Source organism: Thermobia domestica, chromosome 3 (genome assembly GCF_964235325.1).
Source record: "Thermobia domestica chromosome 3, izTheDome1.hap1.1, whole genome shotgun sequence".
Taxonomy (NCBI): domain Eukaryota; kingdom Metazoa; phylum Arthropoda; class Insecta; order Zygentoma; family Lepismatidae; genus Thermobia; species Thermobia domestica.
Window position 1 is genome coordinate 286,536,344 of NC_137456.1, and position 17,348 is coordinate 286,553,691.

General features: G+C 34.5%; 1 protein-coding gene across 1 annotated transcript in view; it reads left to right on the forward strand.

The window, feature by feature from the left end:
- The window catches only part of LOC145682245 (uncharacterized), a 198,096-nt gene that overhangs the window by 124,515 nt on the left and 56,233 nt on the right, over positions 1–17,348 (forward strand). The window contains exon 5 of the mRNA XM_081753828.1: positions 2,363–2,465. Coding sequence (XP_081609954.1) covers positions 2,363–2,465 — 103 coding nt within the window. The remainder of the gene's footprint in view (positions 1–2,362; positions 2,466–17,348) is intronic.

A 17,348-nucleotide genomic window follows, 5' to 3' on the forward strand; every position in this document is an offset into this window, starting at 1 on the left:
TGTCTTTCAAATAATGAGTGGGCAAATGGGGTGTATATATACAGTTTCATACACACATATGAATTGATATATGCATATATAAAGGAAATAAATAAAATCAGACTGTTTTATCTCTACAGTTAAACTAGATCCTCTTGTGCATAAATTTTACCATACCGTTCTTTGTGGTTGTAACTTGCTTTACGATTACGATTGGGGCATAAGTTTTACTTCTTTTAGGTTAGGATGTAAGAAATGATCAGTTGGTACTAAAATTATTGAAAGCGGTAATGTTTTCTATCTGATAGTAAAGCTAGTAGTAAATGCATTATGAACCGATAAGATCTGATATAATATTGTGTTGCAATCACATTGGATATATTATTACGTTTATCACATTGTTTTAACAGAGTTAAAATAAATCATTTCAATTTCAGGCATATATTAAAATTCAGTAAATATTAAAATTAATAATAATAATAATAATAATAATAATTTCGTACGCGTTTCAAAAGTCGGTAATCAAATTTACAAGAGTTAAATATTGAATGAAATACTTATATTCCAAAAGTGAAGCAAGGAAGTTATTCGATTGTACGATAGCATAGGCTAGTGTCGTAGTAGGAGGTAGTACGATTTATTTAAGATTAATCTAAGTTCTATTTCAGATCTTGTACTTCGTAATAATGTTCTCTATGATGAGTGCTTTACCTTAATATTTATAATAATATAATGTGTTCAATGATACCAATGAAAGAAACGTGAAAATGCCACACTAAATTTAAATGCACATCAGTTACTAAGAAATGAAATTACACGAAACTAAACATAATAGTGTGTTTACACTAACAATTGCATTTATGTCTGTAAGAATAAGCAATTATTATGGTTAAATATGTTCACAGGCTTCGTAAAACTGTGCAGAGCAAGAGAAAATACTTTCACACAACCTTTTTTAAAGACACATTGGATATTGATATGTTCCAAAAGTATTGGGAGAAATTAACCGTCAACTTACAAAAATTTGACTACTACATAATGGAGATATTTTCCTGCTTCGACTTAAACTATATATTTCGCAAGTATTTAGATCCGAAGTTGGACAGCAATCATTGCGTGGTTTTGTTCTGAAACAACCAATCTGGAATAACTATCAAATATATGGAATGTGAGCATTAAGAAACAATATATGTTTATTTGATGTAAATAAGGTTGTTGTGCCTATTAGTGTGTGATTATATGGATGCAAGAAATATAATGTTTGGAAATCCTAAGTCTCTACACTTTCCGACATTGGATAGAGCTATGTTTGAAAAAATATTTTGTAACAGTATTATTCCGAATCTGAAAGAGAAAAATCCGTGTACTCGACAATGGTGTGAGATTCAGTACTAGATTGCAAGGATATGCGAGGCATGACTATATCTTTTCTGCGTTGCAAAAAAGTATGTTCACTCATGCTATGTGGGAACCCTTATTTTAAAAATAAAGGTAAGCTATTCTTGTATCTTGACGTGGTCATGTATCATGTAATTACTTAAGTTTCACATCGGATTAATAAGTACTTAAGTTTCACCTCGGATTAATAAGTACTTAAGTTTCACCTCGGATTAATAAGTACCTAAGTATAAGTTGCACGATAATATAGTTTGCCCCTCGTATATAATAAAAAACGGAAGGTAAAACTTAGAGTAGTAGTAATGCAATCTAGAAGCTAATACATGTACACTTTTAGTGAATACTTATAAGACTTGAATGAATATTTTGAAATACATTAAAATGAGATATATTTTAAGCCGATAAGATTTCAAGAGTTTTATAATAAGTGCATGTATCTAAAGCTTTGAATGTGAATTTAAGTTTATTGGTGCTTATGTCTATGATGATACACTTACTCTACATAAATCAAGAACAAAGTATAAACTTAAAGTAGCTTATTACTGGGAGAACTGTGTGAGTCCATCGTGACATCATTATATTGCATATGCATATGATTTCTTTGTCATTGAGGATGACTAAGCCTCCATACATGCAATAAAATAATGAATACATGTATATTGCGGACAACAAATGAAACAGAAATATGTAAAGGGATTTTACTCATATTCTTGTAAAGTATAACTGAGATCTCCCCATTTGATAATAGGTTCCCGGTTTTTAAATTTTCTGATAGACTCCCGACAGGTCTCCTTCCTCCCATCATACCTTCTAAAATATAATGAGAAGAAAACGGATAATAAAGGTTTATTTCCTTTGTTATATGGGTAAGACAAGTCAGTTATATATATGCTATTGTATGTTAATAGATATGATGAATTAAACCATGTACAACATGCTATATGTTCCATACAATATAAGTTAGGAAGTATTCTTTATTTTACAGAAACGGGCTTGGTAATGCTACGATAATCATAGAGAATAGTTCCGTAAAGAGCTACGATAAAAAGTTCGAATTGTGGTTACATTTTCCTCTCTTGCCCTTAAAGGTAAGTATTGTTATACACCCATTCATAATCATTGGTTCTTTTATTTTGTTTTACGTTATATAAGTAAGGTATTTTCTTCATAGCCATGAAAATTCTAAAACCAATTTAATATTAATCCAAGATAAATCTAAACGAGATATGATTTAATACTTTGGCCTTTAAGTGCTATATTTATTATATTATTTCCTATATATTCGATATTGGTTATTTGTTCGATCAGTTACAACTTTCACAAGTTTTAGAAATCAAGATAAGTCATTAAACTAAAAAATGTGCTCAAAATATTTTGTTCTTGAAATGTACATAGATTCATTAAAATATAACAAACTCGTATTAAATTAATGAAAGTATTGCACGTTCAAAGATACAGATGTAAAGCTTGAAATGAACGTAGTGAATTAGAGGATGTATAACTAAAGTATTAAGTCTTTGCGGCATAGGGATGCATTTTTTTGCATCACCAGTTTATTAAACGATGTTGCATGGTGATGCACTTATTGCATCACTGTAGTGAGCGCTCAGCTGGTACTTGTACAGTGATACAGATTTTTAATAACTGACTCGACGTAATTACGATGTTCGTTACTATGTGGCTCGCTTTGTTATTTTCAGTCAATTGTCATATTCCCACATTTTGTGGTTTTGTTATGGTTCTGTTTGCACGCAGTGAATACGGTGATAATTAAATTGGTGATGTTATTGGAAAGCATGCTAATTTATGTATTTTGTCTATGGGTGTTGTATTTTGGATTCTCGCGATGTAGTGCAGGTGATGTAGATGTGACCCGAGCTGAAATCTTGTTTTTTAATATTATTTTTTGCGATGCAGAAGTTGCATCACTGTGCAACAAGCCGACAAAAACAATATTGGATATTTGAACGTGTGTTTCCCATACGTCGCTAGTTACGTGTAATATTATCATTGCTTATATTGAGAAAATGATAGAATACAATAACACCAATGATGTAATCCTGGGGAGCTCCGAAGGCGTAGTCCTACCTCAGAAAATTTCGTTTCTAACAAATGTCTTACATTATTAGAGAAAATATTATAACACATATTTTATAGATAGGTACAGGGGAAAATTTTGGGGGATTGCAGAGAGATGCAGTCCTCCCACTTCGTAAAATTAACTTTAGCGTCCTCCCACTTCCCAAAATTAATTATAATTAACAGAGATAGCCCAGGGGGACGGCGTCACGTCATATCCGTCCCCCACATTTCAAAACCACTTCAACTCCTGCATAGGTCTCTACTTGAACTCTACCATTACCTTCGAAACATTCTTTCCACTGTATAATTATCGAAATACGTTTCGTTGAATTTCCTTTCTTGCAAAGGATTCGTGCTGGATTGAAACAAGCTGCCACGTTCTGGTCCAAGCACTTTTCCATGCAAATCACACATAAAAATAGGTAGTAGCTCTTTACTTAGGCTTCTTATTTTTAAAATTGAGATATATCGAGATGCCAAAGAGACTAACAGAAGAGGAAGTTGAAGAAATTATTTTATATAAGGGGATTCCTTCTGAACCCAAATCAGATGAGGACGCAAGTGATGTAGAAAATGATGTATTACCAAATGAAAGTGAAGATCTCAATGTGAATATACCGGAAAGCGATTCAAGTGGTCCACTTCCAGATGACGAAGGTGAGAACAATCGCAAGCAACAAGAGTACAGTCAGTATGTTCTTCGATAAGGGACCCACCGCACTGGAGAGACGTCAAGATTGCATCACCTCCTTAACTTTTCAACAGTCACACAGAACCGACAAATATTATACAAAATTTAAAAGATCCGTCTCCAATTAACTTGTTCAGACTCATCGTAGATGAGTCTATTGTAGACTTAATAATATTTCAATCAAATCTGTACGCACAACAGTCTAATAAGTGGTATATTCCCACTACGGAACGTGGAAATGTATGGCAATTATGTAACGTATATTTCACATAATATTTCTGTTCAAACTTTTTAATGGATATACATATCTTACTTAACAGTACGTTCTATTTATTTTATGATACATATTATATAACACATAATAATTCGTGTTAGTTTAAAGATTTAGTTTTAGATAAAGTGCATCATGTTTACGGAGAGGCATTAGTGTTGGTGCCCTATTTTGGCGCCAATAATTATAAACTATGATAAAATATATTATCACTGTATTTTCTAGGGTGTAATATATTCAGAAATACATGTGGTTTATAATTACTAAAAAATATTTTTCTCGTACAACATGGAGATACAGAAAGTATTTCTCAGTGCCGCAAAGTGTTAATTGTGGCTGATTATTTATATGCATTAACCCTAGGAACACCAAGGAGGCGGCTGCCCACAAATTATTTTTGTTATATTTTCTAACATTTATAATTGCATAAAAATTCTGAAAAAAATCTGATAAAATTTATATTGTCAAACTTGACCCCATTAATCAAATAACGTACTTGCTTAATTTTTGGGGTTTTGTTTTTTCATATGTATAAATAAAGGAAATGCTGTTGGCCCCAGAGGCCCCTCCTTGGTCGTACTAAGGGGCTATTCACCGCATTCACTAACTATTATATTCCAGTGTTTTGGCTACTTATTTTACTCTCCTTAGAAACAATTTTGGTATTACAACATGCAGGTCACTCTGAGGTATTATTATGGTGCAGTGTTTCCAAGTACACGTTATAAAAATTAGTATCTATATTTTTTCTCACTTTTTTCTGGCACCTAAATAATTTATTTTCTATTTGTTTATTACTCCAAAACTGGTACACACACAAACACATACACACACACACACACACACACACACACACACACACACACACATATATATATATATATATATATATATATATATATATATATATATATATAAGAAAGAGAGAATCAAGTTATCAAGTTTCAATAGTGATGGAAAGCAACTATGCCTTTCAGTGATTCGCTTGTAATATTCATGACGCTGTAGTTGTGTTAGTTTACAAAACTGACAGACAAGTCGTAGCTTGTTTGCTTGAATCTTACGTGTTCATTCCATAGGTACAAAAACCTGATGTTGTGCTACTAGAAAAATTGTAACTTTTTGTTGGTTTGTCAACACTGCTTCTTTCGTGACATCTCCTATAGTGACTAATGAATGTCCCTCACACTGTCCATCTTTTCGTGGAAACAACATTTGAAAAAAAATCGCCATTCCTCGGATAACCGGGATGGAATTACACAAGATTAATCCTGAATCCAATACTGAAGTATATCTCACTCGTCCCCATTCTACCCCGTTTTAATGTACCACACCAAATGCTCTTTTACACATACTACACTGTATTAAGTTGCTATAGATCTGTTTGATACTTTGTCTACGCAAACAAATAAAATAAATAGGTCATAGTTACTGACATAAATAAAAAATTGTAACTTAAACAATTCATACATATAGTTGGCAACACTGTAGTTAGAAACCTAGTAGTAATAGAAAATAATAATATATGATGTCTTAGACACCCCAAGTGGAAATCAGACAAGATAAATTATTTTCCGTGAAAAATAATGACCTTTAATCTGTGGGCCTCAGAGGCCTCCTCGTTGAGTTCCATGTAACCCAAAAATACCTTGGTGTACCTAGGGTTTAATATATTCATAACAAACTGTATAACTATAAACGTGTGAATTGATTGTAATTCCTTTCTTACGTTATACGTCTGTTAAATGTCTAAGTTTTGTTTTTATAAAGTGAAATAAATGGAGCAAACAAGACATTTATTTCACCCTATTTATCCTATCTATGTCTATTTATTAATAATAAGCTTTAACATCTTAATTGTACATTTTTGACAAAATCTTGCTCCTAAAGGAAACATGAGAGACAACCCAAATTTACAGTGACATTTAATTGGTCCAATTCAATGGACACTGCAAAGTCCAATTCAAATATTAAGATATTTAATTGTTTAAAATTCTTTATGCATTCAAAATTGTTTATATATTATTTTATATTCAGTATATAGTTTTTTCTCATGCAACCTAAACTATGCCTATAACCATAAAAGGGAACGAGGTATAACCAAAACTCACATGGGTTCTACCCCTGATAGTGAGAGATGGGTGTGATTTCGCATTTTGAACGAACCTTAGTTCTAGGTTTAATGGAATGAACTTAGTGTTAAACGCGGGGTACTTTATATATACGTACCCCTAGATTATTTACCCCGATCAAAACGACAAGGAAGTCTGCGCTGACTCACAACACCAAATACATCCTGTAACGAATTTCCGGTCTATAAGGTAGTGAAAATAGATGACTGGTCTCTGGGAATCGAGTGTATTCTAGTGTTAGTTTAAGAGTCTACTTCCTACACGTGAATTTGAAAATCTATGAATATGCGTAGACAATTATCTTAATCCATGAAAGATAAGTACGATTACGCATTTTGAAGAAATATTCGCTTAACAGAGTGATCTCAAGGTTAGACGTAGAATATTTCATATCGACATCTATCTCAACGTACACTCAGAAACAGGATTCAGACTTAGAATTGTACGATATTGTTAGCAAAATATTAACTTATTTTGGTTTGAAGATACGTATAACATTCGGGATACTTTACTGGATATACTGTATTTGTATATAGGCGAATCTCTACAGTATGTTAATGAACTATACCGACATACTTTAAGAGTTGATTTTTTCACATCAAAATAAGAGAAAAAAAAATCATATAGACGTATGGTAAAAAGTGCATAGTTTCAGAGCTAGGGCTCTCCAAAATCGCGAAAAAGCCGAATTCCAAGAGGATCTATTACTAATTCCAGAAACTGTGGAAGGAGAGCCTTATCAATTTAAGAGAAGTCACGTATACGCAACCCAATAATTCATATTTCATGTTCAATGGGTGTACGGATTATTCCCTGAAGGACAAAATTCCCAGATATGTCATTAGCCGAATTTTGAGATACGCTCTGACTTTACGATTGGACCAAAATAGGCAAACGATATATCTTGAAAGCAGTGAACTCGGAATGCTTTGGCGCGATGTCGGAAGTGTTAAGGATCGTCAGCAGCATGGTATCTCGTACTCAGGAGAACTCGTAGAGTGATGGTTTCTTTCACGCTTATAAGTGAAAAAAATAGAAATATACCATAACGAAATACATATCATCACACGGTATTGCGAGCACAAAGAAACATGTAGCTTCCGGTTCCTAACACTTCTTCTTCCCTCCGAAGCATTGGATATCCGCTGTTGTGAAGATTTACCTCGTGCCTACTTTGGTCTCTTCTTGAAATCAGGGTATAAAAGAAAACTCTATTGAAAATATATGAGAATTAGACAACGTAAGGATTACCCTTTATACCTATTGATAATTGATGAAACATGCACTCTTCAATGATGTCTGCCTGACTCCCTTTACTCTGATAAGAAACGCCATCTACAGTTTTTTTACTTCGAAATAATGTCTATTGAAGTTTAGCTTTTTCGCGATTTTGGACAGCCTTAGCTCTGAAACTATGCACTTTTTCACCATAGGTTCTATGAACTTTTCTCTTATTTTGATGTGATGAATCACCTCTTACAGTTTGTCGGTACAGTGCATTAACACCCTGTATAGTTATTGGCCACTTAAGCGAAATTTTCAGTTTAAACGTTTGTCGCCAATACTGACTTAGAATAACTGGATGAAATGTATATTTTTAGGAACATTATTTATTCGTTAATAAAATGGAAAACACTTATTTATATGTTATAGGTCCAAAAGGAAGATAGAAAAAAAAAACGTTTTTGAATAAAAACGTAATAATAGTTACAACTATTAGCGACGGATTGCTTTTGATAAATTCAGTTATTAGCGATGTGGTAATATGCATTTTTCCATGCAACATTTGCGCAAGTTACATTTTTGTAGACCACAGTTTTACACATTATATTCTTATATGCCGTATTACTACAGTAAGCATGCAAGAACCAATTGACAAGTAATTATACTATAACCTATTTTCTTTCCACACTAGGTTTCTATCAAACTAAATTAACAAAAAGAGACAAATGTTGTTGCTATTGATTATCATTAATAGATTTATAATTACATACATAGAAATTAAGGTTCAGTTTTCGAGCAAATGCCAATTGACAATTCTTTCGCGAAATCACTCTTACACAGACAGGATAGACCTAGGCATACATATTTTCATTTGAAGTAGGATCAAGATCTGAAAGCTTTTCTACATCATCCAAGTCCAACTCCAATCACCCTGACTACTTCTTTCCCTCGTAATAGTTTTGGACTAGAAACGCATCACCATCACTTGGAGATCTGCAATGTGAATACAATGAGCTTTCGGAATGCACATTATGTAGTAAACCCTTAGACACAAATAAGACATTCTTGTCGTCAGTGAAATTTAATCAAATTTACATGTATGACATTATGAAATGAAATGAAATTTTTGAGTTTTACGTCCCACGGTTATGCCGGTTAGGCTAAAGGAGACGGTGATAATGAGTAATGAATGAAATGGTGGAATGAAGAAAGTGGAAGGAAACGGGAGAACCCCGAGAAAACCCACGCACACGGTGTTTGTCCACCACAAAGTTCACTTGGCGGGAGCAGGGTTTGAACCCGAGACCCCTAGCACCAGAGGTGAACGCTCTACCACTGAGCCACCGCGGCCCCATGTATGACATTATGTCATAACTTTACGAACACTTTACCTATTTAAAAATATGCTTCTTACAGCAGTCGTTTGTGTTTTCCCTTGACTTTCCCCTTTCTCAGCTGGATCTTATATTTTTCTTCCTTCCTTCTCTGATTCTTTTTCGCTTTTTAGTACATCCTTCCACATAAAGAAATCCTTGATTTTATTTAGATGTAACGGTATAATGAGGTTTCTCAACGTCTTGCTTTCCTCTTCTTTTGACAGTCTCAGAATTTCGAATTGTTTCACCACTTGCAGAATTTATGCTTATTTTGTTAATATTTTGTAGTTCCGAATTGTTACAATTTTCAGCTATATTTGAATGATATCCTCCTCAGTTTGATTACGTATTTCAATGCTCATCCGTACCTTCAGAGTCACTTGCAGAGCAGGAAGTGTCATGCACTATAGAGATTTTATGTTTATGCTTTTTAAAGTGAAGTCATAACCGATCAAATAAAGAATTAAGAATTAGAGTCACTTTCACAAAAAATTTTGTTTAGCTTTTCAAATCCCTGAAATGTTTTCACTTCCAATGTGTGCGAATGATTCATAAGGTAGCCCTAATAAAATTTCGGATGCAAACTTTCTACGAGAGCGTATATATTTTTGGATGAAGTGTCAAGATATTTCGATTGTCTATAGCATCTGGATTAAATGGGTAGAGACCATAAGTTTCATAGCCGCTTTTTAAATATTTCGATTTTATGGAACACTCAATTTTGTCTTGTAAGACAGAATCAAATGATTATTTTTTTATATCATTAGGGTGTTAGTCTGTTACTGTCATACTGCTTTTTGCCAATATGTTTTTATGGGTCGAGTGAGCGCGGTTGCTCAGTGGTACGAGAGCGTTTTCTGCCGATGCTTTTTGGTCCCTGGTTGGATCCCAGCTCGAGCCTTGTAGATTTTGTAGTGCAGAAACACCGTGTGCGTGCGTTTTCTCAGGCTTCTCCCATTTCCTCCCAGTTTCTTCATTCCATCATTTCATTCATTCCTCATCATCACCGTCTCCTTTAGCCTAACCGGCATAAGTGTGTGACATAAAACTCAAAGAAATCTAATTTAATAACATTATTTTACTAACACAATAATTCAAACACAAAGGAGACATTATTTACATAAATAAATTATTTTCATTATCAATTAAAACTTAACGATTTCATTTATATTTTTATGGGGCGAAACACCGCTACGTCAACAGTCTACGATTTTTATTTGCGTTTGGGTAGAGCGTTGTAATATCTATTAGCAGCTGTGTGCATAAAATACTTAGCTGATAAGTTAAGTGTGATTTACGTCCATCAAGAAACAAAATTTTACAGTCTGTTGTGCTAAAAATGGGTGAAGTACGTTCCCTCTGTATTCATGAAAAAAATCGATCCGTCACTTCACTTTGTTGCTTCGTGCTAAGCCCCAAGAAGGCGGAACTGATTCGACCACCTCCTCTGACATTCGTTTGTACGGTTACAGTATAACAGGTGGAGATGAAGACCCACTTGTAGAAAACTTGAACTTCATTTGCTCTCTTGAGGATCTTTGTTCGTTAGAGTATATATTTTAGCTCCTTCTCATGTAGTATCTTGCCAGATGTTGAACACACCTGAAAACCTGTTTCATGACCAATGCAAATTCTCGAGGATCTTCTATATGTTTTTCTTGCACATATTGATATATGTATTCGGATCATTTTCGTATATTGTCCTCACTTAACACGCGCCAGCTGTTGTTATACCATCGCGTGTTCCTTCTCTTATTTTGGGTGGCGTTTCAGGAAACTTTCTAAAACATATTGAATTTAACGATAATTGAATGGTAGAGAGGGATATGTTACAAATAGTGTTACCTTGGAAAATATGTGATGAAAACACGGATCATTGTTCAATGATAAATATATTTTGTAACATATAGCAAAGTAATACACATTCTTATTTGCCTATTATTCTAAAGAAAAAATCTATAGAACATTTTACAAGTCATGACAACATTTTAGAAACTTTACCTTGATTGGACTCAAGAAATCAACTGCTAGGCTTACTTACAGTATATCATTCTGACTGTAAAACTTTGGGAGGGAAGCACCACAACCAAAGGTACCAAGTGAAGACAGTCTACATTGACAGTAATGTTTGAAATAATTCTCAAGATATAAAAGAAAACACTCGTTTAATTTTCAAATATCATCCCATGAACTGAAATAGAAATATTTTTATCTTGTAATATCCTATGCGATGTTGTAAACAAACAATTTCATACGTCAGTGTTTACAAACACCACAACGTGGTTCGGGTAGAAGATATCACACCAGCTGGATCTACAATTACTTGCAGACGACGGCTTCTAGCCCCACCCACAGAGCAGAAGACGACATTGGAGCAGGAGCGCCACCGCCACCCAAGGAACGCTATAAATTGGATGGACCACGGCAATCCTGTACCAGTTTTCTGATCTCTCTCCTATAGTTTGTTGCGGAACATTAGGAGTAACCTAACCCCAGGGCGTCTAATCTGCTTCCGGACTACGCCTATCCTTTCTCCCGATTTACCTTGCTTCCTGGGCTCTAACTGGGAGTCGCAACCTCAGTCGCATAGCATGCTTTGGGGCTCTGTTGGACAACTAACCTACTCACTGCTTGCTTCGGTGCTTTGGACACCTAAATCCACTCTGCTTAGCCTGGTTCGGGACTCTGTATAGATCCTGTCTGCAACCTTTACTTTCAAAGACTTCCTATAACTTACGTTGTATATTAGAGAAATTATCTCTACAGTATTTTGTGAACATACTTTCTAATGAGAGTTTTATAATTAAACTGGTAGCCGGATTAGATTCCGACACTTTTTATTTATCGCTCTACCTACACCTATATGGGACAGAGGTTTGCAATATAAAATTTCCTTACATATAAAGTTTTCTTACCTGGAAACGTATCTTGTTGTTCCATTTCCAATACTAGTGATGGACCGAAGATTTCAATGCGTTTAGATCTCCTCTATTGAAAATGAATAGTTGCTCTTCGAACTCCATAGTTTTTGGGCAGCTACCCTCACAGACACTCTTTCATTTGTATTTTTGGGAGTGTGTTCAGATGATTATTTTGAAATCTTGTCATTTTGATAGAGCGGGCAACGACCTGAGGAATGTTATTATCAATATTAATTAAAAGAATAATTCATTACAACTCAGCCCTTAGAAAATTGAGAAATAATTACGAAGTGGTAAAAGTGTTTGAAGTGGTAGTTATTAGCGAGAGTAATGACAGTTATTAACCACCTCGGCTATTAACTGTAGAGATGCATTTTAGGAACGCTATAAAACTACAGGCTGTAAACTAAACGGTAACGTAGTTTCTCTTAATAAAAAGATCATTGTATAATTCGTAATGAAGGAGATACAGTTAGTGCCACAGGTGGCTAATTACTGCATATGAGCTAAATTGCGGGTCGAGCTATTAGCATCTTCCTTTATATAAACAAAATATAACTTAAAAATACAGAAGTTACTTACGTTCTCTCTCTTAAACAACATTCATAAAATGATGAGTTAATCAACAATAATTCATGTGTTACACAAGCACAAAATTTAATAATTCCTTATAAACTAAATAAAACTTACGTGCAAATCAGAAGGTGTTTCAGGGTTTAGCAACCATAAATTTTCATGTGTTCAACTTACGCCATGAACTCAAGCAGAACAAATAACAAACAGTTACTTCATATGCATATTGAAGTGATGAGACAGCAAAATAAATATAACGCCTAATATATAATTTCGTTTGCGAAAAAGCTAATTACTCTTAGAGGGAAAATACTAGTATGGTTTTCCGTACTGGCTCCAAATAGATATATTAATTGGTAGAAGAAATTGTACGTTTTTTTGATTTACGTAATTGCAAATATAGATGATGTGATAAAGTGTGATGATTGAAAAGTAATGTGCCTTGGTCTGGATTTTCTAACAACATTCATATATTATAATTATCTGTATGGATTCCATTGATGAAAAACACATTATTTTAAAAATATATATTTGAAATACGTTATCCTAAAATTTCAGAAAATACATTAATATATATCTTTGTCTTATGAAAGAGAATGGGCCCCTGTACATGTCCATATAATCATATGAGATAAGACTTCCGAAATTTCATTTTTTTTGTAATTTTAACCATGAAAAGGAATGGGCATTTCACCTTTGACTCCCTAGGGCATTAAGCCCTGGAAAGGAAATGACTTTTGACCTTTGAGTCGTTAAACCAAAAAGCTCCCAGTACTTCCTGTTATGTGGTATTTTGATCGCTAGCTGTGAGTGCCAAACGTCCAAATCTCGCCCTATACCTGGATGCTTTAAACGGTTTAAGTTTACTTGTATTTCTGTTTGGTGTCGTTAAGACTACGGAATATTCTGTGGAGAACAGTTAGCTGTGTATACATAAAGAGAACGCAATTTGGTGTCGGCGTTTGTCATATATGAATGAGTATTATAGTTGCCTACCAAATTGCCATGTTGGATTCAAATCTCTTCTAACCCTATAGTGCTCTTTTAGATACGTGTCAGGAAAATGGGCCATAAATAAAAGGACAAACTTCTAAGTAGTCTTCGACTTTGGGATAATTTGACCTTGAGAACAGTCTTAACCAGTTAGTTGCTAAGTGGTACACAGTGAGCACAAATTGATAGACGCTCGCAGTCATCAAAGTCCAGATGTTCACACGGGAACTGGATATGTTGCCAAATTGCGTCGAATTTTGTCCTTGGGTGTACTATAGTATATGGTAGCGGTGAAGACGTGGTTATGAGCTGAGGACGAGGTAATCATCGAACGAATTTCCCCATAGGAGAATTGGACTTGCTATTGCAATTATTTTTAAAGTCCGTTTTTTTTCGGAAGTAACGTGTAAGTTTGTATATATATATCAGACTCAAGCGAATTTAGCCTTGGTTTTATTTCCTGTGAAAGTGATTAGCTGCTTTTTCTAATAGCGTATTATTAGAAATGCCATTCAACCAAGTTCTCTTGAATGTTGCTATGGCAATTTTCTGTCACAACTAATTTCGGCTCACTGGAATCAAACTCACTAAAAGGATGGACTATTTTTGTTTCATGGTCCATTATTTGGTTGTCAGTCATTGTAGAAAGGGAATGGGCGTAAATGTGTCTTAGAATACACTCTAGTTCTGTAGTCAACAATGAACTCTAAAAATAGGTAAAGTAATGAAAATTAGTTGCTTGATTAGGTTGGAATTCAGTTTCTCGTTTAGTATCGAAGCTATAAAAGAGACATTAGTTTGCAGTTTAGCCCATTTACTAGTAATTTTGCTTCAAAAACATTCTTATTTTATTTCTATTTATTTATATCAAAATAGTAAGAATAATACTGTTTCCAAGTACAGAACAAACTCTCCAGAGAAATTTACGAATTTAGTTCGATCCCCAATTGCGGATCATGCTACACACTATCTACGCTTGATGCCACTGTTTAAAGAATTCCATGTGTAGTTCCACGTTTGCTTGCATTTTTCTTACATTTTGTCCATTTCTTCTATTTGCTCATTTCTGTGTGTTCTATATTGTGTTTTTCAAATGTTCTAATGTCATCATGAACACAATTGGCTGCTTTAGTCTTTTTCGGATCGGATAATGATGAAGACAGAGGAAGACACATCCACGCAATCATACTGCCGTAATCCAACAAGGAAATTTTACCACTTGTGAGAGAAAGAGGGTACGTGCGTATTCACCAGGGTTACGTGAATGGCGTTATTGAGCAAAAAGATGTAGAACATTTTAAATCTTATTTTGATTCTGTACTTTTTCACGTTCCAACCTATCTTGTACACTCCTCTCATACTCTGTGATCACTTTCGGTTGGGGGATGTAATTCATCGTTCTTGTCAGCTCTACTCCATCGTTTATCTTAAGAGAGGGGCTCGACGTTTTCATGGTTGGATAGAAGCTACATACAGTTGTTGTGGTTCCAGGCGACAGCCAAAATTTCATTCTGAGATTCAAATCTGTAGTCAAATGTTCCACTCTCATTTTTCTTTACCCCCTTGTCTATGGAAATGGAACACTTGTTTATTGTGTTGAAGCGAACAGTTCTTATTGCTCTAACATCATTATCTTGAAAATGTTTCATCAAATAAAATCTCGTGAATAAATTGTCAAAGTACAGTTTGTGAGTGCTTGGTGTGTCTAAAATAGGAATAATTTTCAGAAGAACAAAAGTTCTAAGGCCGAATGCACTTGTATCATCATCTAAAGGATTCTTTGTCTTTCCTTGTGGGGTTTCACTTCATTTGTTATTCTTGCGGAAAATACTTCCACATTCACCACATCGTTTCATCTCTTTCATTTGCACAAAGATTTTCTATATGTCCAGGAATATCTGCTAGATCTTCGTCATCAATAACTTCGTCTTAGCTGTTTCCATTGTCAGACACTTCATCGACTTGTTTTATAGAATCCATGTCCTCACCATCACTGACAGAAATACAAAGTTCGGAGAATGCGGAATGTCTTGAAATACTTTCAAACAAAGAAGTTTTCGACGAGCCATTTACCGTAAAACTCAACCACAAAATATTTGCTAAATTTTAATCAGTGTCAGGCGTGATCAACAAATGTTTCTTTATATGTTTGTGTTCACTGTACTTAAGCAAATTACACTTATAAAAATATACTGTTGTCGTAATCAGCAATTACCTAAAAAACAATTAGCCTCCAACGCAACGCCTTATCTGCTTTCGAAATTGACGTTTCTCCTTGGTGATAGCAGGGGTAGGTGCAGCTAGAAAATGAGCACGTGTGCTCGAGAAAAGGCACGCACGTAATCACCTTAGATGCCTGCCACAGATGATATCCTGGGAAAGGAATTAATGTTTGTTTCCTTCTAGAAAGACGAATGGCATTATGAGCGGATTAAAGTATGTGATTCCCAAATGGGGATCACGCCAGCTAATGGGTTAACATGAACCAGAATCGCCGTAATCTATTCAAATTTTCAATGCTCTCTCACCGAGAATCCCCATATAAGTACAAAAGGCGCATGCGCTAGCCAGTCACCGAAATCGAACTCAGGAACATTTTGGACTATTTTGCGTTTCACTTTTATTTGGTTGTCAAAGTAACTGTAGAAATGGGATGGACGTAAATAGGTCTTAGAATACATCACAGTTCTATAGAAAACAGTGAAGTTTGAAAGATAGTTAAAGAAATGTAAATTAGAAACATTTGATTACATTAGAATTTAGTGTCTCTTTCAATACCGACACTACAACAAACACGGATTTACACATTATAATACAACCCGGATTTGGGTCGTAAGACGAAGAATTGAAATGAAAACTATGTTTTGCTCTCCACAAAATCAGAGGTAAGCGCTCTACTAATAGCGAGAGAGAGAAAGAGGGAGAGGGCGAGAGAGATATATATAAACATAGAGTTGTGTCTTCTGAAAATCCATTCAATGTTTTGTTCACTTAACGTGGTAAGAAATCGAATGCAGAATCCCCACACGCATACAGTGTTTGCGCATCAAATGGTCACGTTTCGTGGCTACATGTGGAACATTTAATTTATACAATATGCGTGATTTCTACAGTAACGACATTGAACAAAAAATAGTGATAATGTAGAACGAAGATAGGGCTCTTGCAGCATGTGTCCTTTTGTTAAGGATGAGAACGAACAATCATTACTTCACTGCATAAAGAAGAATTTCACGTTTACAGCACTCTACAATACCTGTTTTAAGTTTTACTAACATGGGAAGTTTGTTACTTCAATATACACACAAACACATACACATCTTCGAATTATGTGTAATGGTAGTATAATCTAAACGATGGGATGGCTGTGAAGATGACAAATCTGGTAGACGAAAAAAGCTGGTAAGCAAAATGTCGTACTTGATGCAAGACGGAAGACAAGAAAGCTAATACTTCGTAACGACATTGAATTGTAGTGTAGTGAAGACACACGAATATAGAATATACCCACGTATTTTTACAGAAATACAATATAATCTTAGTTAGACGTATGTGTAATTTCAGTATCGTGGTGAGGAGAAACGAAAAGAAATTTCAGTAGTCGTATGCTAATAAAAACACTACTACATTGTAATAATAAATGAATATTTTGGATTAGTTGTAACCTTCATGAAAATGTATGTTACAGTGACTTTATTGAAGGTGAAT